General features: G+C 43.4%; 1 protein-coding gene across 5 annotated transcripts in view; it reads left to right on the top strand.

Annotated features, from left to right (window-relative positions):
- Positions 1 to 24,995, top strand: part of SLC1A2 (solute carrier family 1 member 2) — a 211,991-nt gene that overhangs the window by 84,493 nt on the left and 102,503 nt on the right. For 4 of the 5 annotated variants that reach the window (XR_008444759.1, XR_008444760.1, XM_054026502.1 and 1 more), the window contains exons 2-7: positions 4,876 to 5,015; positions 7,478 to 7,630; positions 8,320 to 8,570; positions 11,924 to 12,092; positions 14,924 to 15,050; positions 22,023 to 22,256. Coding sequence is in view for 3 of the 5 variants with exons in the window: in XM_054026502.1 (XP_053882477.1) it covers positions 4,876 to 5,015; positions 7,478 to 7,630; positions 8,320 to 8,570; positions 11,924 to 12,092; positions 14,924 to 15,050; positions 22,023 to 22,256 (1,074 nt within the window). In the remaining 2 variants the exon portion in view is untranslated. The remainder of the gene's footprint in view (positions 1 to 4,875; positions 5,016 to 7,477; positions 7,631 to 8,319; positions 8,571 to 11,923; positions 12,093 to 14,923; positions 15,051 to 22,022; positions 22,257 to 24,995) is intronic. The other variant, XM_054026505.1, reaches the window with a different exon arrangement.

Genomic DNA, 24,995 nt, shown 5'->3' with positions numbered 1-24,995 from the left:
CCTTACTATATTAGAGCAGGTCAATGAAATTGAAACTTTGCACAAAAATTCCCATTTTTTGTTGGAAAGTAAAAACAAAAAAGTTCGTATAATTTTTTGAAAGTTTTCATTTTCTTTTTTGTGGGAAAAATTCCACTTTTTAATTTTTTTTCTTCCTTTTTCTAACTCAGAAGAGAGGGAAAAAATGGTTTCCCCCACCACCAAAACAAATTTTATTATCAAATAATGAAAAAAGCATTATAATTTTAACAGAGTGAGAAAAATGTTTCTTTTGTGTTTTTTTCCAAATAGTTTTACTCACTATTTATTATTTAAAAACATAGATGAGGATATTTGAAGTGACCTTGACCTTCTCAATGCTAGATATTCTGGAAACATTTGTCAATAAATTACAATAAGAGAAGATTGTCATGTTGTCATGCTAATGGTAAAAATAATATTTTCCATCTGGCATGATAAAAAATGGATCTCAAAGTGCTTTGCAGTCTTTGCTTTTGTGATAGAGCCAATCACTCACTGAAATGAAACTACCTCTGAGGTGGAAATGCAGCAACAAGTCTGTGTTTGCACACTTGTGCATGAGTTTTCGAAGCATAGTGAAGAATACCCCGTCTAAGAGCAACGAGTGGAAGAAATTAGGCAGGCGGAGTGACTTTTCTACCTCTGTGAAATATTTTGAGATAAAAGTGCTTAGTGTTGTTGATAATAACAAACACCTGAATAGGAATTTAGCGAGGAAATTGATCCTACTGCCTCTACTTTCATGCAAAGTGCTATGGTGGGTCTTTGCTAATCATAAGTAGTTTTGTCTCAGTTTCAAGTCTCATTAAAAATTTCGGTATAGTAGCCGGTACCACCATGCTGGGGCATTCATTCTGTTCTGTACTAGGAAAAGGGCCAGCCCCCTGTTCCTGCACGAACTTGTTTGCTTTTTAGGGGATGATATGCAAGAATTGTCTGTTTGAGAGACGCTATAGAAAGAAGGTGTGCCAGTGTTTGCAAATTTCAGATATTCATCCACATCACCAGCTTTTAGCTAGAGAGGGGCTTGAACCAAAACTCCAAGTGCAAACACCCTGAGAAAATTCTGACCCAAATTTTACAATTAGGGGTCATCTCTAGTTTCCACTGCACCTCCAAATGGAATATGTCACTCACTTTAGACAAATATCTACCCCACACCTAGTGTTTTCTCACCATATATTCCTGTGAAACCTTGAAGATAAGTTGACAGGAAACTTTAGGCAAGATCAAAAAGAAAAGATCCCCCACATCATAGCACACTTGAGGGCACTCAGCACCTCAGAGGAGTTCTCAGTAACTAGCAGGATCAAGTCCCACTTTGGTGTCCTATGCTTCACTTGAGGCCTTTGCAATGCATTCAGAAGACAAGCTTTACATATTTTAGGTCTTAGAGAGTGAAAAGTGTGACTGCAGCATGCATTGACTCTGGAAATTCTAACCAATAAATCTTTTATAAGGCAGAATAATCATTGTTGCTAAAATTTGTTAGCTGTAAATATCTGTTGAAAGTGGTGGTGCTAGATGACAATTGGCATGTAATAAAATAGGGTCACAAAGGATAATGATCTAAACCAGAGATGGGCAAATTACGGCCTGCAGGCCACATTCGGCCCGCGGGACCCTTCTGCCTGGCCCCTGAGTTCCTGCCCCGGGAGGCTCGCCCCCAGCCCTTCCCCTGCTGTTCCCCCCCCCCAGCCTCAGTTCGCCCCATCACCAGCACAATGCTCTGGGTGGCGGGGTTGTGAACTCTTGGGACAATGCAGCTGCAGAGCCGCGGCCTGACCTCGTGCTCTGTGCTGCACGGTGGCGTGGATGGCTCCAGCTAGGTGCCTGTCCTGGTGCTCTGGGCAGTGCGGCTGTAGTGCCGCCAGCCACCGGTGCTCCAGGCAGCGCGGTAAGGGGGCAGGGAGCAGCAGGGGTGGGGGCTAGAGGGCAGGGGAGTTCAGGGTGGTGGTCGGGGGTGGGGGTGTGGATAGGGGTTGGGGCGGTCAGAGGGCAGGGAATGGGGGGTTGAATGGGGGCAGGGGTCCCGGGGGCCGGTCAGGGGACAGGGAGAAGGGGTGGTTGGATGGGACAGGGGTCCTGGGGGGGGCAGTCAGGAATGAGAGGAGGGGCTGGATAGGGTGGTGGGAGGCAGTCAGGGGCGGGGGTTCCGGGGGCGGTGAGGGGACAGGGAGTGGGGGGGTGGATGGGGCTGGGGTCCCAGGGGGAGGGGCTGTCAGGGAACGGGGGGTTGGATGGGGCAGGAGTCCTGGGGTGGCTGTCAGGGGGCAAGAAGCGCGGGGGGTGGGGGCCTGGGCCACGCCTGGCTGTTTGGGGAGGCACAGCCTCCCCTAACCGGCCCTCCATACAATTTCTGAAACCCGATGTGGCCCTCAGGCCAAAAAGTTTGCCCACCCCTGATCTAAACACTTAAATTTTTAACATTGCTGTTAGCCACGAGATGTTTATCCATAGGTCAGACAGAGAAAATATTGCTCCAGTGTTTTCAGTGTGCTGCATACAGTACACCACATCTCAGTACAAAATATAGATTGTGTAGCACATGATAAAATCATGAGTCAAGTGCAGTGTTCAACTTTTGTAATCTTTCTGTGGTTACTTGGGAACCAAACATCTGTTCTCTCTATGAATCATGGCATTTGCATTGACATGGACTGATGACTAACTGGCTGAGTTATTTGTTTATATCATTTCTGGGGCTCCATTTCTACCTTGTAAATGATATTTGGCCTTCCAGAGTGACCTCGGACTTAATGCCTATACAAATTCTGCTCTCACGCCAGTGTATGGAACTTCTATGGAAATCAGTGGAAGATGCACAAATCTAACTGAGGGCAGAACTTGACCCATGATGATGATCTGCCCTCCTTATATTGAGTAGGAGTACCTGTACTACATGAGTAGGCCTATTGATTTCAATGGGCCTCTCAGTGTGTAAGGGACCACTCACTGTGAGCATGAGTGGCAGAATGAGGGCTATAATGAACAAAGAATTGACTTTTTAAAATGTTGGATACATAAAAGGCATTTTTGGCTCAGTTCTTTCCGGTGCCTGAGCTGTGCCCAGCACAGAAGAGTTGGGGGCCTGAGGGAGCCAGGTGCAGCTCTCTGATTTGGCGCCGCCTGACCTGGCATTAGTTAGAGTGGTGGAAGGACTTTACACCAGTGGAGCATAGGTATGGCAATGCTCTGCTCCACCATGATCCCCCACTTTGGCATTTCACATGCCTCCCTGACACATTTCCTGTGCTGGCTGTGCTAGCTTTACCTACCACAGAAAGTCTCCACAAGGATCCAGGCACTTAGCATCACTTAGACAGTGCAAAATGGCCAGAGCAGAAAGGGGAATCTGCCTCACTGTCAGTAGCTCCAGCACTGTACCAACTTTTGCATGTGGTGTAAGCATATCCTATGTAGACCTAGCTTTTAATTTGAATATTTTTAGGGCTACATTCTGTCTTGTCTTGCACGGATGCCCTCTAGCATAGCCATTTGGAAGCTGGGCAGGATGTTGCTACTTATTCTCTGAGCACAAATGCAACATAGCTAGTGTGCAACTTCCTCCCAGACAGTTAAATAGAGCCTCACATCCTCCAAGAGAGATCATGTGCTGCAGCTGTCTCCACTGTGAGGATCACTGCTCAGCATGTTTCTTAGGGTTACCATATCTAATAAATAAAAAAAGAAGACCCTCCACAGGCCCTGGCCCCGCCCATTTCCCCACCCCTAGCCCTGCCCCAACTCCGCCCCTTCCCCACCCTAACTCCGCCCCCTCCTCCCTCCCACTCCCAGCCACGGGGAAAGGGCTGCCCCAGCACTACCGGCTTCAGGGTTTGCCGGGCAGCCCCCAGACCCTGCGCCCCTGGCTGGCACTTCCCCAGCGCAGCTGGAGCCCGGGAGGGGAAGCGCTCAGCCGGGGGTGCAGGGTCTGGAGGCTGCCCGGCAAACCGTGAAGCCGGTAGCGCTCGGGCTTTGGGCAGCCCCTATGCCTCCGGACCCTGCGCCCCCAGCCGGGCACTTCCCCTCCTGGGCTCCAGCGGTGCAGAGTCCGGAGGCACGGGGGGCTGCCCGAAGCCGGTAGCGCTCGGGCAGCCCGGCTCTTAAACAGAGCTGAAGAGGAGCAGAGCCTCCAGCCGCGGTGGCTCTGCTCCTCCCCGACTCTTCGGCTCTGTTTAAGAGCCGGGCTGCCCGAGCGCTACCGGCTTCGGGCAGCCCCCGTGCCTCCGGACCCTGCGCCGCCGGCGCCCGGGAGGGGAGTGCCCGGCTGGGGGCGCAGGGTCCGGAGGCACGGGGGCTGCCCGAAGCCGGTAGCGCTCGGGCAGCCCGGCTCTTAAACAGAGCTGAAGAGTCGGGGAGGAGCAGAGCCGCCATTTTCCCGGACATGTTCGGCTTTTTGGCAATTCCCCCCGGATGGGGGTTTGACTGCCGAAAAGCCGGACATGTCCGGGAAAAAGAGGACGTATGGTAACCCTATGTTTCTCTTTGTGATCATTCATCTGGATCCTGCACACTGAGAGCCCTGCTGCTTGGGCACTGCACATCACAGGGCACCATAGACAGAGCTTAGGCCTTCCCCCCCTTCCCCACTGAGGATGCCACAGCACTTTAGCTGTTGTGTATTTGGCCATGTTTGTATGTTTCCTTGACAATACCAGACTACCACCTCAGCTGAACTGGTTGTGCCTTTTGGGATTCAAACTCTACAAAGGCTGGGACGTTCCCAATCTTGCTATGAGAATCAGAGTCGCCAGACACATGTGACAGTGGTACTTTTAAAGTTCAACTGTTTTCTCCCACTTCTGGCACCTGGTACTATTGCTGCTTACCTGGTACTCATTTTTCTTCTAGTGCCAACAATATGCCTAAGCAGGTAGAAGTGCGAATGCATGAAAGCCACCTGAGCCCTGTGGAGCCAAGGCCCAAGAATGTATGCCTGCGGTTCTGCCAATCACTCAGAAAAAACCTGCTCCTGTCTCTTACTGTATTTGGTAAGATATACTCTGCTTGTATGCATCCTATGTTTCTTTGTGTTTGTCCATCTTACACCACAGACAGTGCCTGTGTTCAGCAATGGCAAACTTGTAGGCAATCTCAGCTGGGCAGCCAAGGAATGAATGGGCAACGGAGACTGAACTTACCCTTTCCCCCAGTAAGCATGGTTCTGTTAGTTCAGGGAAAAGGCACATGGATGGAATAGCATGGAGAAATCCTGCAGAGTTGATGTCCATTCTGCAAGTTTTTGTGGATGTAATAGGACTTAAGTAATGTCTTTCATCACCACTAAAGAAAATTGAGATTTTTTCTTTTTTCAATCTCTTTGAAAATATAAAAACAAACCCTTTACCTGATCCTTTACACTTTCCTCCACTCAGCCTGTCTGAGACTCAAGCTTTATCTCCTATGTCTCCCTTGCCACAGACATTGGGTTCAGTGACCTAGATTGAAATAGTGCTTTCTGGTTTTAGCACCCTCCAAATATGGATCAGTTTGACATCTTTTTGTGGTTCACTGGCCCCATGTCCACTCCTTTTTTTCAAATGCAGTGAATTCACAGACCCAGTCCATTTTGCCATAGCTTAAATGACCAACTGCAGCTTTAGTTCAAAAGTAGTACAACTTTTAACTTCCCATCGCTGAAATTGGACCAGTCCCTCAAAGATGCCTGATTCACTCCCAAGAGGATCACAATGATAACATAAATTTATTTTTCATTGAACCAACCTGATATCACCATAGAACCATAAGTTATTCCAACAATACTTTCAAAGCACAATTCAGATTGTCTTGTGGTATCTTATTACAATGGAGATTGTACACGGGGCCTGAGATCAGAAAGACAGAGACAGCTGAGATGAAAACACGCAGTAACAGTGCAAAGGGAAATTCAAGTATTTTAAAGATGTAAATGCTGTGCTTAGATTGTAAGCTATTTGGGGCAAGGACTGTCTTTTTGTTCTGTATTTACATAGCACCTAGAAAAAATGGGGTGCTGGTCCCTGACTAGGGCTCCAAGATAATATTGCAATACAAATAAATAATAGTAATAACTAATCAAAGGAATTGTTTAGGATGATCTAAAATAGTGAGACTAAGCACAATGGGATGAAATTCAGCAATCAAAGGTTTAGGCTGTATATTGAAAAATGTTATCTAACAGTGACATGTACAGGATTACGGAAGCCTCTTAAGGGGAATAGTAGCAGTCCCATTGCTTTAGCAATTTTAGATTGGAATAGATGAAAAGGTGTACTGTATTGTACTCCGCTGTAGGGAACAATCCTGACAGGGGGTAATATATTAGGTCTTTTCTGCTCTGTTGTGTATTTGTGAACTGGATACTAATAGCAATCCATTCAGAGAACTCAATATTAGTATTAAATATATTGGTAACAAAATGTTGAATGTATATCCATCACTAAATTTTTCTAGTTTTCCCATCAGATCTATCCCTGAGCTGTGATATTGTTTGCCAATTCTTCTGTAGGAAGAGAGCTCAAAGCAAAATATATGCTTGGTAAGACTAATACCATTGGGGTTTAGAAATGGCGCTGTTCTAGTGGTGAAAGCAGAGGAGTGGTACTCAGGACTGATGGGTTCTATTTCTGGCTCTTCTACTGATTGTATTTGGCTTTGACTGTCAGTATAGTCTTGAGTAATTCACTTCACCTCTCTGTGCCTCAGTTCAGCCATCTGCACAGTGATTATACTAATTACACTTACCTTCCTCTGAGGGCATTGTAAGGCTTAATTAATATTTGCAAATTACTGTGGGGTTGTCAGATAAAAGATAACACTGGACAGAATGTAGTAGGATCATTCTGAAACCATTTTCCTTCAAGGTTGTTCTTTTGTGTGTTGAATAAAGATTCAAGTTTCCACTACTCCATGCTGATAAGGCCTCAACTGGAGTATTGTTCTGGGCACCATGTTTCAGGAAAGATGTGGACAAATTGAAGAAAGTCCAGAGAAGAACAACAAAGATGATTAAAAGTCTAGAAAACATGACCTGTGAGGGAAGATTGAAAAAACTGGATTGGTTTAGTCTGGAAAAGAGAAGACTGAGGGGGGACATGGTAACAATTTTCAAGTACATAAAATATTGTTACAAGAAGGAGGGTGAAAAATTGTTCTAGTTAACCTCTGAGGATAAGACAAGAAGCAATAGACTTAAATTGCAGCAAGGGAGGTTTAGGTTGGACATTAGGAAAAACTTCCTGTCAGGGTGGTTAAGCACTGGAATAAATTGCCTTGGGAGGTTCTGGAATCTCTGTCACTGGAGGTTTTTAAGAACAGTTAGATGTACACCTGTCATGAATGGCCTGGTTATTACATAGTCCTTCCTTGAGTGCAGAGGACTGGACTAGATGACCTGTTGAGGTCCCTTCCAGTACTACACTTCTATGAATCTATGATTCCTTTCCCCACCCTTCCTTTTTAATTTTCCTTTCAGGTGTCATCATGGGTGCATTGTGTGGGGGTCTTCTTCGCCTGGCAACTCCTATTGATCCTGACATCATCATGTTAATAGCCTTCCCAGGAGATATCCTTATGAGGATGTTAAAAATGTTGATCCTACCTTTAATTATATCCAGTTTAATCACAGGTGAGCTCTATTAGCAATAAATGCTTTAAAATGCTAGCTAAAGACACTACATGGTTCATCTTTAGTGAGACGGGAAGAATAATTATGTGATGCAGTGAATCTTTTGCAATTAATAATAGCTGATTCATATTTCATGGGTCAAGTCCATTTCTGGTGTAACTTCATTGATTTCAGTAGTAGATGCTGCTAACCAATTTATGTCCAAATAAGCATGTGCTACTCTCTTGAATGTCACCATTTTCCTAATATACTGTCTTACCCACATCCTAAAGTGGGATTTGTATGAATGGCAGCACAGGTCCGGACAGCATGGATTGCTCAAAGCTGTGTGTCATCCTTGAAATGACCAGCTTCCAGGAAATAAAGGGGAAAAGGACATCACTACAAAGTTTGCGTTGCCCTAATGAACATGATTAGTGTTTCTCAATAACACCCCTCAATTAAGGATTCAGTTGAATTCAGTCTTCTCCACAGGTAGCAGGAGCTTTAAACTTGTGTTGTTCAGATGGGAGAAAAATTGGAGGTTCTTCAGGGCACCATCTACATTGTGAAGAATTCCTAAGGGAGGAAAAACATCTCAAGATAGTCATTGAAAATGGAAATAACTGTAGGCAGAGTCTCCAGATGGTTTGTGATAATTTGATGAACTATGTAATAACTAGTCCCACTGCATATTTCTTTAAACACAGGACTGTCAGGTTTGGATGCTAAAGCTAGTGGCCGATTGGGCACAAGAGCCATGGTCTATTACATGTCCACTACTATCATTGCTGCTGTGCTAGGGGTGATTCTGGTTTTAGCCATTCACCCAGGAAATCCAAAACTCAAGAAGCAGCTGGGAGAAGGAAAGAAAAATGATGAAGTATCCAGTTTGGATGCTTTCTTGGATCTCATCCGGAACCTGTTCCCTGAAAATCTAGTCCAAGCATGCTTCCAGCAGGTAAATACTCCTATTCCTCACAACATTCTTTTTAAATGAGAAGACCTTTTTAGATTCCAAGATATGTGTTCAGAGTTCTGTCTTTCACCTAGTGAGTGGCATTAAATTACTGATGGGGTGAATACAGGATGATAGCTTTGGGCAGGTAAATTAAGAAGGGAAATACTTTATAACTATTTTCTTTTACTATTTAGTAACTTTGTTACTGATTTCAGTTCTTGAAAAAGGTCAGTTCACTATTAAGTAATCTTTTTAAATCATCTCATTCTTCATGCACAATATTTAAAGCTATAGAAAGATGCTGGGTTCTGGCTGGTTGATGAGTCATTGAACATTTCACCTCTCAGCTGCTGGTTAAATTTGAATTCAGCCCACGTGCTAAGTGACTGATCTGATGGTTGTCAAATGCCCTCTGTGAAATGTATTGGTGGTTTCAGGACAGTTCCCAGTGATCAGGTGTCCACATCACAAAACCCACTGTCCCATACAGCAAGTTCTGTATGGAAAATGGAGCCAAATGGCTGAACTGCCTATAGAGGGCTTCACAAGGTCAGATGTAAGGCATCTTGTGGGGGCAGTGGCTGAGAGGGGAGGAGATTTACACTGCTGTTGCCTATTCTGGAGTTAAATACTTCAGCATCTAATCACGTTTCACCAGCACTAAATTAACACCGTGTTGGTAAGAGATAAAAAAAAAAAAAGGTTACAAAGAACATATGCTTCCCAGTTCCTCTGTCAGCAGCTTTCTTGTGAGTGAGATGCTTTTTCCTAAAGTTAAATTGTTTGGCAATCATGCAGCCTATTTTTGTTGACCCAAACAAGATTTGTTGCCAAACCCATTATTAGATGTTCCTAAATGGTACTACTTGAAATAGAATGTTAACTGGAGCTGTGGCTACAGGTGGGAGGGTTGGGTGAGGAGTAAAGTGAGAACACAGAGAAAGGCAGACTTAAGCTGCCAAAAGGACCCAGAGAGATTTATTTCTTCCCCACAATCTCACATAAAAACAGAGTTTTAAAAAGAGTATGTTCAGAATATTCCCAAATCAACATGGGGATAGAGGTCATGTGACAACATCATGGCTGGCTAAAAACCACAATGTTTTATCTGAAAATTGAGAAGTGTCCTCAAAATAAGTGGGGTTCTGTTTTTCCCTCATTTGCTCCTACTTGTATCATGGAGAGGAAGAGAATTCAGCTCTTGATCTGTAGAAAATGGATCAAATATCCATAGGTTGGGACAGGGAATGAGTGGGAAAGAGAGTGAGAGTAAATTAAGCTGCTAATATCAAACACTTTTCTTGGACCTGTTCAGTGAGCATAGTGTTAATGGCTAGTGTACACAGTTCATCTTGCCACCTATGGCTCAGCTATCACACTGACCCTTTTTTAACATTGCCCCATATGGGCCCAGTCCAAAGCCTACCAAAGTCAATGGACAGACTCCCAGTGACTTCAATGGGCTTCGGATGGGGGCCAAATGAGCTTTTTAGTGTTCCCATATTTTATCTGAACAAATTCCAAACTAGCCTCCACCAAAGCTTCTGTTATAAAGTCACACCCCTTTTACTATTCAGCTGTAACCCTTCACATATTGGCTTTTTGAGTTGGCCTCTACCTGTTTTCCCTCTTGGTTACCGGGAAGGTTGGGGTCCTTTCCCCTCCTCACCTGGTTTGGGTGGTGTCAAAGGCTGCTTTCCCTTCCTATGGTTATCAGGAATAGCTTAGTGGCCATTCAACATGTCCTGGTGGCCTTGGATGCAAGAAATATTTTTGCAGCGCTCCAGCCAGGTATTTTAGAATTATTTTGTAATGTTAATGGCTGTGGCACCGAGTTGTAATGATCCACCAGCGAGAGAGACAGTTTCCCTTGCTGCCAGGTAGATGACAGAAAAGGGACTCAGGCTGCATGCAAAGTACAGCTTGGTTGGAGAGTTGAACCTAGCTGAGTTTGGGACTTTTGTGAACCCCTTGAATTATTTTTTTTTGGATTTAAAAACAGTTTAATTTGTAAACCGCATTTTCCTGTAATGAAACTCATTATTTCTCTACCCACCCATGCTTAGTTTGTGAGTTTATGTACTTCTAAAAAGTGTTACACCATTTCACTTAAATGTATGATCTAGAATGATGACTAATGTCCAGATAAGTATTTTTTACTTTCAAGATGCTTATCTGAACCTGCACTTTGAAGTCAGCTCCTCATCACTAGTAATTATGGGTCTGATCCTGGGAAGTGCTGGGGACCTTCAGCTTTCATTGACTCCAATGGGAGTAGTGAGTGCTCAGAATCAGCACCCCCTATTTATTTCTGTAGCTCTACACAGCTTTGACATTACATCTATCTCACATAAAAATCATAGGATGATAAAAGTCCCAAGATAAAAATGAAATCAGATAAAAAACAAATGTTGGCTAGCTTCAGGGTTGCTGAAGAGTTTCTCACACATTGTCAGTGTTCTTTTCTAGCTGAGTATTTTTATTTTCTAGATTTAGAGGAGGCACATTTTTAAACAGGAGTAAAATAAGATGTTAAGGCTTTGAATCTGGGCATCATCCACAATATATCCCACATAAGCCCTCCCAACAAGCTGCAGGTACAATTGTAACAGGATAAGGTGCAGAAATGGCTCTGTATCCCTAATACTTTAATGTAATGTAACTTATCCAGCTGTTACGTACCAAGGTTTTTTCTGAGTGCTATCATTAATGAGATCCTACTATCGCTGCATATAGAAATAGCAGATGCTTTTCCAGGTAGCAGTGGTAAGATGTCCATGCCAGGAGGGTCTCTCTGTATACCAGTTTTATTTGAACTCTCATAGATAGGAACTTTGAACCAATCTAGAAAGGAACGAGCCACATGATGGGAGGAGATGTGTTAGAAATATCAGAACATGTTTTTGAACTAAACTATCATGGTAGCTTAGATCGGAGGTGCCCTCACTGGGTAAAAGTCTTTGTTGTGTAGCGTTGTTGATGCAGAATTGCTGCTATCACTCACTCCAAAGGTATGTACAGAATACAGTGCATGAAGCACTTTTTGATCCTTCTGGATGAAAGGGCCTATATGTAAGATGTTATGGATTAACAATTAAGAAGAGGGTGTTTGCTATCCTCATTATGCTGCTGTTTTGGAATAGGATCCCAGGACTTAATTACACTTGGAACTGTTATAAACTAACTGATTTTTGGAAGAGGGGTTAGAAGTGTTGGATTGCATAGTCTGATCCTCTAAAAACCGCACTGCCTGGGGTTATTTGGAAAGGGGAGTATTATTTTATTCTCTGATCCCCCGTATGTATTAAATCAAGTTGTGATTCCATTCCCATCCCATCTTGTAACTCCTTCAGATCCAAACTGTCACTAAGAAAGTGCTGGTGCCCCCACAAACTGAAGAACCACCTAACGTCACTGACTCTGTCTTTGCTCTGATGAACGAGACGATGACCGAAGCACCACCAGAAGCCCAGCTGGTCATTAAAAAGGGGCTGGAGTTTAAAGATGGAATGAATGTCTTAGGTAAAGAAACTTGTTTCCTATTGAAACTTATATTGATAACATACCAGCTCTTGCTTTTCAGTGACAGTCAGTGGGTAGCTGGGGTGATCTGATCAGTTCTGGAGTCCAAATTTGGCCTACGCAGTACATCACCAAAAGTGGCTACCACTTGCTGGCTGTTTGTTGGCCTAAGTGATACAAATCTGATGGTCTCAGTACTGTTCCTAGTGCCCATGTGCCCACATCGCAGATTCAACCACCACAATTATCACTAATTGGCAACCTTATAGAAAGGCTGAGACATTAATAGTAACAATGTCTTGATCATTTGTTAGACTCTGTGACTACCCCAAATATCCTATGCATGGGAAAGCTTGAACAGCTGGTGCCCCTGCTTTATCTGTTCCATGGAGACAAAGAATTGAAGTCTGCTGGGCACTCTTTCTTGGGCACTTTGTTCTAAGTTATAGCTTTAGGGACAGCCCTAAACAAGGAGTCTCGGGGGTTGTAAACTGCACCAGTTGAGGAGAATCCCTTGGGGACATTGACATGCCTCTGAGTCATAATTCCCTCCCTGCTTCCTCTTTGTCCAGGGGAGAGTAACCTTTAAAGGCACTAAATTACAAACCTCCCCCAACATGCCATCTCAGCTATACTGGCCAGCAAATGGAGTTGGAGTTAAGTTTTTGCTCATTTCCCACCCATGTCTGCCTGCTCACCTCATCAGTGGGAGAGAAAGAGGGGGCAGACATGCTGCACCTACATACTCCTGGGCACCGATACACGTGGTCCTTTTAGCCATGCCAGGACTTAAGGAAGGGTCCTGCTCCTGCTTACTCCCCTGTGTATAGTCCAGATAACAACCCAGCCACAAATTTGTGCTGTTTGAACACACATCACACTTACTATATATCATTCCAAGGCAGAATGCTACCAGGGTCACTAGTATTTACTTATTACTATACATATATATATATATATAGAGAGAGAGACAATCTGGATAATGTGAGAGATACATTAGATTTGGTCCTAGGTTTTGAAGGAAATTGTATCCCACTGACAATGTCATTAATAACAAGAGGGACTGAAAGGCCAATACATTGCTGAAGCAGAAGAAAATAAATCTACTACTGTATTATATAGTAATGCTCCAATAACACTAGAGCTTATATGATGCCATTACTACAGTAGTTTGGCCCATGATGATATATGTCAGGGTGGTTTATAAGAAAAATGAAAATATAGGGGGATTGGCCTCATAGTTGCATGAGTTAAAGGAGCTGGGCAAATTCCAGCAAACACAAACAATGCTAAACTAGCAGTCACATTACTCATAGCACTCAACTTTAAGTAGACAAAAACACCTACTAACATTTTCTGACCACAGTTGGGATTCCAGGAAGTGACTATTTAAGAGTTTATCAGTAACACATCACTCCATGCTCTATAGCACACACAGACACATATCCTTTATTTCTACCCAAGAACAACACCCCCATACTAATGAGTGAGTTTTTGGATAGCCAAGCTGGTCATTTCTGGCATCTGCAACCACTTTCTTCCTCTGTTTTTGTATCCGAATGGGACTCACTTAGCTTTTTGACAAGGGAAATTCCCAGCTGAGCTCACACACTAGGTAAATGCTGAACTCTCATCATGTCTCACAGTTCAACCTCTTGAGGGTTGCTGAGCTTCAGAACTTTTTCTTGATCTCTGTAAATTCCCAGGTAGCAAAGCCTTGCATCAGAGCACACTAATCCTAAATAGCATATATAGTTTATCAAGTATCAGAGGGGTAGCCGTGATAGTCTGAATCTGTAAAAAGCAACAGAGGGTCCTGTGGCACCTTTGAGACTAACAGAAGTATTGGGAGCATAAGCTTTCGTGGGTAAGAACTTCACTTCTTCAGATGCAAGTCTGAGTTTATCATATAATCCCTAGCGTACTCATTCACTCAATTGATTCTCATTTTGGTTTTCTAATACCCAAGAGTTTCCTCCATTTATTTAAAACAGTTACAATTACCTTTGTTATATTACTATAGGGCCTGCTCCTGCTCCCATTGGATTTAAAGGGAAAACTCCCAATCATTTCATCTGGAGCAGCATTAGTCCCTTAATATGTATATCCATATTTTAAGATATATACAGTTATTCCTTTTGGATGAGCTAGTCACAAGAAGTGTGTGTGTGTGTGTGTGTGTGTGTATGTTGAGAGATGGGGAAGAGGTGTTCCCTTTGCATCTCACTGTATTCTGAGGTTGGCTCCTGTACTGGGTAGAACCACATCAGGGCTGCTCTAAACTTAGGCAAAGCTGGACATAGCCCCTAGAAGGTATTGTGGCAGCCAGAGCTCTTTGGGGGTCTGGCCACACCCCTTTGCCAGGCTGTGAGGCCTCTGCGGTCTCTATGGCATCAAGGAAGCCTATATTATGAGTGTTCCTTTGGTGGACAGGTCAACCAAAGGAACAGACAAGAGCAGTGTACAGGGGCCATGCAATGGAGACTCAGTACCCCTACTTTCAAACTGAATCAAATCAAATACTGTAAATTCACTATTATTTTATTGATTGAGTCATCATCTAGGTGCTATATTATGATATAAAAAAACAGTCTCTATGCCATGGAATTTATAGGCTAGTAGAAAATAAAGAATACTTCTTGGTTTCCATTGTGGAAATTTAGGGCAAGATCACATTAACAAGAGATAAAGCATTTCAGCTGTGAAATACAGTGCAGTTGTTTGAAGGTTGAATTAACAGGGTGGCTTTATTCTGACATAGCTGCAGAAACTCAGACCAAAAAACATGCTTCCTAACTGATGGGTTCTCTGTGGTGTGATTCCTCCAACAGGCCTGATAGGGTTCTTCATTGCTTTTGGCGTTGCTATGGGGAAGATGGGAGAGCAGGCCAAAATGATGGTGGATTTCTTCAGCATCCTGAATGAGATTGTAATGAAACTAGTGACTATGATCATGTGGTAAGTCAAGATCGTAACTTCTAAGATACAAAAAACACAGAAGCCAAATCCTGCCACAGACTGGTCACATTATACTTTATTGGCAACCCATACAACTAAAGATTTCAGCTCCCTGGGTTGGCTCTTTAAACCATGACAAGGATGGCACAACTAGAAGTACATTGTTTCCTTTTGGGAGTGGGGTGCATTTTGAAACATTTCTGAAGATGACAGGCTTGCTGTCATTTTTTGCATACAGGGCTCCAAGACGTGCAGGCACCAGCTTAAGACCTTTAGCGCTAGTGTAAAAATATCACATTTATTATAGTGGTTTACTACAGTAAAAAACAAACATCCCTTCAAAACATAACAACATTAAGCTTCTCCTGTGAGTCTAGCATAATAATAAACCGTAGGCTCGGAGGCATAATTACAGAGGAGCCAAGAGGCATGCTCTATTTCCAGTGTTCTACAGCAAAATTGGCTTGCCCAAAATATGCATTCCACCAAAATGAGATTCCAATGGTTTGCATCAATATACGAAAGTCTCCTCCCATAGCCTCTGTGAGTCCACATGCAAAGTCTGCATTCTATAAAATCAGCAGAGTAAGAGGCACTGAACTGAGTTGTCTCACTAGGAAAGTGTGTGGCATGCCCATTCAGAACAACTTCCCTTCCACGTCCCAGCAACGGAGTGACTCCAGCCAGTTGGGATGGAGGCCTTGTTTACATTTCTTGAGCAGGATTTTTTTTTCTTTTGTATCACTTATTTGAGAGTTGCCCCAGAGCTATTTACTGTTTACATACAAGTGCCAAGTACGCCCATGTCATCTACAGATAGCTTTTCAGAATAAAACATGCACAGCATTTGGCATAAAACCTATTGCTTTTGGTACATTGTGGGTCCTGCACTAATGAACTAGAGAGAAAGAGGAAGCAAAAAGCCCCTTCACTCACCCATCCATCACAGGACAATGTCATACCTTGGCTAGCAGTGGTGGGGAATGCCAGGAGAGAGCACTCTAGGGTTTCTGGCAGCTATAATTCACACACCACTTTGGGTTAGCGTTTGTTTGTGTCAGGATTAGTCCCATGTCCAGAGGTGTAGCGAGCGCCCTCCGCAAGGAAGGGGGCTCCTAAAAGTGGCAAAATAAATACCGCATTCCAGTTTCTGCATTGTAAGGGGCCCCACCCGGACATATGTTTGGAAGGGGCCACCGTTCGGAGGGGGCCACGTTCTTTGTTGCTACGGCCCTGCCCATGTCCCTTATGCACTGACCCCCAGCTGCTGTGAAGTGCAAGAATAGAACAGGCCACACCATTGCAACATATGTAAGAAGACTCACTGCTCCCCATGACCCCTGGAAATATGACTTCCTTTAGTCACAGCACTAAAATATGCCTCCCTATGTGGTTTAAATTAATGAAGTTCATTGGGGTGCTGTTCATTAGTGCCTGGAATGTAACTGATGTTTTGAGGTTTCATGTGGAAGGCACTATATAAGAATGATGCTTATCTGTGTGAGACGGTGTATAATGACAGCTGAAAAGGAGGTAAAATAACAGCCTCATTTTCTTACTCTCTCTCTATTTTTTCATTCTGGTCCCTCACCACAAATAGATAGTGTAGCTTTTGTGAGGAAAGCTATTTTGATTGCAACATTTATTATAATCTGCTGCTCTCTAATATATAGACAAGCAATTAATATAATTCTTCAAATACTCCAAGAAACTGGGTTTACCAATATTCCACTTAAGCAGCACTGGCCAGCACACCCAGGGCAAAACTTGTTACTTTGGTCTAATCAGTAATGTAAAGCTTCTGTTGGCTTCAGGGTTGTAATTACTAGAGCCATACCAGTAGAACAACATTAGTTTTTCATTGATGTTTCAGTACATGTTCCTCTGTCCTAGAGAGGGGAGACTGAGTGATACCAGCAGTACCTCTTATTCATCTTTGCCCAGAATTTTTAAAGAATTATTGTTGCAGGGGATGAGAATCAGCCTTTTGTGTTCATAAAGATAAAAACCTTCCTCCTTTACACAAAGGTGCCATCACGCCAGCTATTTAAAATTTCTTTGTGAAGAAAGCTCCAGGCCCTTGGGCAATTCCAGTGATTTGAGACTCTTATGAGCCATAAAAGCATAAAATAAAGTTGGGCATCTGGTTGTCTGGGTACACATACTAAATCCTGACACAGCAATATTTGATAAATTGGTTACTGTCCATTTAGTAGGTTTTCTGAAAAACAACATCCATAAAAACAACTGGATCTACGTCAACTACTGCTGTATCATGGGGTAATGCAATCCATGGAACAGAGAAACTCGCCGTTCCTGTTTCCTGCCCAGCAAAGCTTACCAGAGGGTGACAACCAGCAGGAAGGGTAACCCATAACATGAATGCACAGTACTGGGTAGTAACTAATTACAAGACATTTATATATATAAAGACCTCATTTGTAGTGTCACTACTCCAAATTTCTGTTTTACTTCTCATATAGTGTGAAACACACTATAACAATGCCTATCCCAGTATTTCAAAACACTCAGCTTACTACTAATGATGATACAGATGATAACTGCAATTGCCCTAATAGGAGTGTATTTCTATCTGTGTCACCACAGTAAAAGGGCCAGAATTCAACACCAGACTAGAAAAACATGGTTATGTTTGGATATAAGGTGGTGTCATATGTACACATACATACTATACATATATACGCTACAAATATATAGCCATATCCATATTATTCATATATATTAATTATTTGGGAGTGCCTCTAAGGCTCAGTCATAATACTACATTCCTCTGTCATAGTCCCGGGCCTAACATTCCCAAGCCCACCATAAAGGACTAAAAATAATTGGATAATAAAATCTGTCAGTCAAACGAGGGAATGTGCAGACTAAAAAGTCAGGTGGGTCATGAGTGTATGGATGGTAAAATAAGGTAACCACATAATAGTGTTTAGCCTACTGGGTTATCTTTAGTCCATGCATTATGCTTTTCCGGGACAATGGGTAAACATCCTCCCCATAAAAAGACAAAAAGTGGGAGAATGTAGTAAGATGAAGCCGTGAAACATAAGCCTTTATCACAGGCCCGGAATGAGGCCTGAACTAAAGTAATGGTCAAGACTTTACTAACATAAAGCAAAGTTAAGCTCTGACACAGAGGCAGACCCTGCTCACAGAAGTTGGCAAGAAGGCTGCTAATTGCACATATACACATATCCAGGGCAGCACACAGAGGGAACACACTCACGCAGCCAACTGTTATCAACATTGAACAGAGCAGAGCATCACACCAGTGACATCTGACAACTGAACAAAATTGTTTTGAATAACTTGTGTCTCAGTTAGGATGTAGTGTTTTTTGTGGCGTGCTGTTTTAACCATTTAACAGCCATGGTTATAGTTTGCAATATCTTACATTTTAAGGCTCCAGTCTCTGCCCTAGCCTTACAAATTTCTTCCCCATTATATTTTTTAAATTCTGTGGGGATTTGCACGGAAGGGTTAAGGGGGTTCCGTAGCTCATGGTTTTCTGTCATGTTAGATCGTGATTCCTGGAGCAGACAGCTCGCTTACTCACCAGATCAGTGGTCGGGGTCACCAATGTTGTCAGACATCACCAGTGTGGTGCTCTGCTCTGTTCAATGTTGATAACAGTCGGCTGTATGCGTGTGTTCCCTCTGTGTGCTGCCCCAGCTCTGCGCAGATAACTGGCATAGCAAACCCCAAGAGAACCCCCAATGACCACAGACTCTGATAAGGTACGAAGGCACCCAGCCAGGTTTATTGCCAAATGAAACACAGTCTCTAGCTCCCCAGATCAGATGTCTACAGTTCTGCTAGTACATATGTGCTCCCTGACAATGGACACAGCTCAGTCAGTGGCGAGACTCTCCACTGCCCCCTAGGCTGGACAAAGACATCCACTCAGGGATACATTCTTATACACAGGTACAAACAAGCTACACATCACTCCTGACGTATTGAGATACAACCCCTCTACATGTTAGGGTGCTGCCTTTTTCCTGGTATAGGTTGGTTTGAACAAACAACTCTATCAATTATATTATCCTTTTGACCCTGTCTTTAGGACGTGTCAACCTGTTCCTCATTAGCTCTGTGGAACGTGTTCGTACCAGATAGGGTGACCAGATGTCCCGATTTTACAGGGACAGTCCCGATATTTGGGGCTTTTCCTTATATAGGCTCCGATTACCCCCCCCCCCCCGTCCCGATTTTTCACACTTGCTGTCTGGTCACCCTAGTACCAGACAGGGCTGACTCTAACTTTTTGCCTCCTCAGGCAAAAAAGGAGAGCCGCCCTGCCATTCCCCTCCCCTCCCCTGCAAGCGCCGCCGAAATCCCCGCCCCCCCAGCACCACGCCACCTGAAGCCCCGCCCCCCCTCCGAGCGCCGCACCGTGCCAGTCCCCCGCCCCCCAATACCCCACCTCCTCCGAGCACCACGTCGCCCGAAGCCCTGCCCCCCCAAGCACCGCCCGAAACCCCCGCCCCCCCTCCGAGCACCACGCCGCCCGAAGCCCTGCCCCCTGCCCTCCACGCTGCCCAAAGTCCCCCGCCCGAAGCCCCCGCCTCCCCCCCCAGCACCACGCCACCCGAAGCCCCCGCTCCGAGCACCACGCTGCCCGAAGCCCCCACCCCCACTCCGAGCGCCGCACCGCCGAATCCAAAAAATAAAAAAATCGAGCAACGTCCTGCCCCAAGGTGCCGCCCCAAGCACGTGCTTGGTCGGCTGGTGCCTGGAGCCAGCCCTGGTACCAGAATGTTCTAGTGCCATCCTGGCACATGTTCATCCTATTAGGACTTGATACCTTTTAGATATGTGTATACATGCAATTAGCAACCGCCTTCTTGCCAACTTCTGTGAGCAGAGCCTGCCTCTGGCTCAGAGCTTAACTTTGCTTTATGTTAGCAAAGTCTTGACCATTACTTTAGTTCAGGCCTTATTCCGGGCCTCTGATACAAGGCTTGTTTCAGGGCCTCATCTTACTACAGTGGTGATGCTGTATATCCCTCTACAGGGATTATCTTGGTGAATCTTATAGGAAACAGACTGCACAGCAACTGGTGAAATGGTTTGAAATGTTACACCTAAATTTTGAAGTGACTAGTGAAGGTAGGTGTAATTTTTTGGGTGATCTGGAGAAAGGGATAAACAGTGAGGTGGCAAAGTTTGCAGATAATACTAAACTGCTCAAGATAGTTAGGACCAAAGCACCACTCTCTGTGGGGCACCAGGCATGGGCCACTGTTGGTAGACAGGATACTGGGCTGGATGGACCTTTGGTTTGACACAGTATGGACGTTCTGATTGGTGCCACACCTGAGAAAACTGAAAGAGCACAATTTTCAGAAAGCCCTTTGGCTCCTGCCCTCTGAAACTCAGATCCCTTAAAATCGTCTCAAATTAGGCACCCATAATAACTAGCCACTTTTGAAAACTTAGACCCCCCCCCATTTTATTCAGGAAGGACATTTTATTGTTTGCTCTTCCTCTAAAAGTGCAGTTTTCTCACAGCAGGAATGTTATAAAAGGAAGCTGAGCAAGATGAATACCATAAACCAGCATTTGCTAACATTCTTTACAATGAAAAAGGTCTCCTTGCTTCAAACTTGTTGAGGACTTTTAGTCAGTGTTTGTGAAGATTCAACAAAGGGGATTTGTTTACATGAATGTTTTGGAAAGGCTTTTCAATATGGACTAAATTATCCCTGTGCAGAGGAGCCCAGCACAAACCTATGCAACATTTATGTCCCACTTAAACCTTCCTGATAAGGGTAAAAATGTATGGAAGTGACATATAAACTCCTCTGAGGTGGAGTAAATGTTACTTTGTATGAACTCACATTCACATGACATTCCTCATACACATTATTTGTCATTTATTAGAAGTATAATAAATGAACAACGTACCATGCAGTGTCGATGGAACCATTTGCCACAGGATGTTGTAAAGGCCCAAACTATAATAGGGTTAAAAAAAGAACAATATAAATTAATGGAAGATAAACCTATCTATGGCTATTAGCCAGGATGGGCAGGGATGGTGTCCTTGTCCATTCCCAGCTTCTGGCAAACAGAGGCTGGGAATGGACAATGGGATGGATTACTTGATGATTACCTGTTCTGTTCATTCCCCCTGAAGCACCTGGCATTGGCCACTGGCGGCCGCCAGGATACTGGGCTATATGGACCTTTAGTCTGATCCAGTATGGCTAGTCTTATGTTCTTATAAATTATGTAGTACCAAAATGTGTTACTGTTAGTCTCATTTAAAAATCAAGGAGCAAAAGTAATACCATGTAACTTATGTGACCAGTCACACACCACAAGTAATCAAAGCATATAGTTAACAAACAATCTATAGATTGAAAACTGCTTGTCAAAACAATTCAATGAGCATAAAATAAATTGGCTCACAGGAAAAATGGCTAGATGCATCAGATCATTTATCTGCAACAAATAATTCAAACCTGAACTTGATGAAAAATGCTACATAACAGTTAAGTATTATAACCAAAATACAGTATTCTTCAGTAAAGATCCAAAACACTTGCATGTATAGTACAGTTACTACCTGCTTATGGGATATTACTATAGGGCCAAAGCCTTACTCTACAAACATACATTGAATTCAATGGTGGTGAGTAAAAATATTGAATAGAAATTGAGTAAAAACCTCAGAATTTGGCCCCTAAAGTATTGTATTACTTTTAGTGGGGTGTTATGGCAGGTTCCTCTGAATAGGCTTTACTCATACAAAATTAAGAGAGGCATGAAGGACAGCCACTGAACCATCATCATTCAGTAGTTCTGTATCCTCTTCACATCTTAGAGAGTTCAGTCTAGAAGCCTGGATCTCTCTCCATAGTCCCACATGTTTTTGTGCACAGGTTTTATGGCTGCATGCTGCAAGGATCAGTTCCATCTGTTTGTTCTGTTTTTTTCCCCTAGGTACTCTCCTTTTGGCATTGCCTGTCTTATTTGTGGGAAAATCATTGCAATTAAGGACTTAGAAGTGGTTGCTAGGCAACTTGGAATGTACATGGTAACGGTGATCGTGGGCCTTCTCATCCACGGTGGGATCTTCTTGCCTTCACTGTACTTTGTGATAACAAGGAAAAGCCCCTTCACATTCCTTGCTGGCATTTTCCAGGCATGGATCACAGCTCTAGGCACAGCTTCCAGGTACTCCATGTGAACTGCCACCTTATTTATATTTTAGCAGTTCATTAGCTGCCATTTAGACATTATGCAGCTGCTGTTCTGACCTTCACTAGAAAGTTATTTTATCATTAATACCAATCAGTAAACAACTTTTGCTCACCTTAATCTATTTGGGAAAAAAACACCTTTACCACACACTCTGTGGGCTTTAATAAAGAAAGGCAGTATGGATAGTGGCCATAGAGGCTGAATGTCAGGGGACCTGACTTCTGTTCCCTGTGCTGCCACTGACTCACTGTGTAAATGTGTGCAAAAACATCTGTGCTTTAGTTTCCTGTCCTGTAAAATAGGGATAATGCTACTTACCCACCTTGGTTAAGCACTTTAAGGTCTGTGGATGAAGTGCTGTAAGTGTTGTTATTAAAAGGAAATGTACAGAGCCATAATTGTCACAAGGCTCCATATGTGTCACAGTTCTGGGGTTAACTGCACCTCTGCCCTCCTCTGTCATCTACTGAAGCATGCCCCTTTACATTGCAGGCCTCCAGTAAAACCTCTCTGTGAGTGGATACCCACATCCCTCTCTCTCCAGACCAAGGATTTAGGCTTGCTGTTCCCCGGCAATTCACAGTGACTATCCCAGCAGCCTGATCTCAGTCCAGCACCTGCAGTTCCACTCTCTCCCAGAGGCTATGACAGTGTTTACTAGTGACAAGCCAGCTTTCACGAAGTACAGTACATTTATTTTAGGGCAAAAGTATTAGAGAAATATATCCTGAAACAATAAACACTCTTCATGTGTGCTAAGCTTACCAGATGTTACCCATCTTCCACATGAAGACCCTGGCAAGTTCCACTCCTTCCCACTCTTCCAGCAGGGCTTTTTCCTCTTGGTTATAGTTTCATGGAAGTTTGAGGATCAAAGTGAGGCTTCCCGAGCCAGTTCAGGCTGACCCTTTATACTAAAAGCTTTTACTTGTCTGCCACACCATTTGAACTGGGTCTGATCCAGTATGTGCAATTTGCCCCAGAGGTGGTACTTCTCTGAGGCTGTTTATCTGTCCCAGGATCTGCAGTAGTTACCCCCGCTGATTTTAGTTCCCTGGGGTGGCACAGTAACCCTCCTCCTTGCAGCTAGCATACAATCCCCATCTCATGAAGGTAAATATAGACACACATTGAGTAAAAAAAAAAAAAAAAAATGAGGAGTCCTTGTGGCACCTTAGAGACTAACAAATTTATTTGGGAATAAGCTTTTGTGGGCTAGAATCCACTTCATCAGATGTATGAAGTAAAAAATACAGGAGCAGGTATAAATACATGAAAGGATGGGGTGCTTTACCAAGTGTTAGGTCAGTCTAAAGAGATAAATCAATTAACAGCAGGATACCACTGAAACCTGTCACATTTATGAGTAATCCCTTTGCCCATAGCTCATGGCACAGCTCAATATAGAAATATTTTTGGATTTTCCATGTTTTCAAGGTCTCACATTTGTCACAATATTCACATTGCTGCTTCTAAATGAAGTTGCAATGCTAGGTTTCAAGTAGGGAACACAAATAAATAAAATAAAATAAATTAATGGAGATATCCTATCTCCTAGAACTGGAAGGGACCTTGAAAGGTCATCAAGTCCAGCCCCCTGCCTTCACTAGCAGGACTAAGTACTGATTTTGCCCCAGATCCCTAAGTGACCCCCTCAAGGATTGAACTCACAACCCTGGGTTTAGCAGTCCCAGGGCAGTCAATCTGGCACCATTCATTCGCACAAAATTCACCTATGCTAAAAAAAAGTAAAATTAAGGGGGAAAGTCTTGCTTGTCCTCCAAATTACAAAGCAACACCTCAGTGTAAATGACAAAACCAGGGGGAGTCAGTTACAGTAGCCCTAGGTAGGCTACTGCCATGTACACGCTTTCATCTCCGCTCCAAGTTGTGAAATGTGACCCGTAGGAGAAAATGAAGCTTATTTAATTGAACGTCAATGGTGTGTCCGAACTGTGTTTTCCCTTTCTAAGGAATAAGATATGGAAATCCCTTTGTCATGGAAGCCAGCACAGCATAGCAGAGTGAAAAAACAGGAAGTACTCCTCTGTTAGTGACCCACAATATACATTCAGCCATCTCCATACATGCAAACAGCCATATACATGGACTACTAAGGCAGCTCATTGGGGAATATGCCTTACATTTCCCATCTTGAAGTGAGATTATTCTGTTTTTTTATATATACTTCGTGTGACATCACAGAATGAATATTTGATTGGCTGTGGTAAAAACTAAACCACACGGGTGCCAGAATAGAGTTGGCTGAAACTATTTACCAGGTTCATGTAGTTCTTTTTAAAAAACCCTCAGTGAGTGAAAAAAGCAATCTAGCATTATAAGCACAGGATCAGGAGCCAGGAATACGAGCACCAAATTGGCCTCTGACACTTACTTCATCTGTGATATTGAAGAAGTCACTTAATCTTTCGGTATCTCATTTTACCCTTCTGTAAAATGGGGATATCTATATTGTACTACTTCATAGAGTCACTCTGGGGACTAAGTAATGAATATGTTAAATACTGAAGTTGCAAGGTAGTATATGCAATATGTAGTAAGGATTTATTGTAGTATATTTTAGTGAGTTCAGCCCTTTGTTCTGCTCACTATAAGCAATAGTAAACATTCTTGTCAGACCAAAACTAGTATTGATACAGTAATCAGGATGACCTTTGAGAAATTTCCATTAGCTCACATGGGGGTATGCAA

The sequence above is a fragment of the Malaclemys terrapin genome, chromosome 4, assembly GCF_027887155.1.
Source record: "Malaclemys terrapin pileata isolate rMalTer1 chromosome 4, rMalTer1.hap1, whole genome shotgun sequence".
NCBI lineage: Eukaryota > Metazoa > Chordata > Testudines > Emydidae > Malaclemys > Malaclemys terrapin.
The sequence above is the reverse complement of the archived record's forward strand: the minus strand, read 5'-3'. Positions and strand labels throughout refer to the sequence as shown.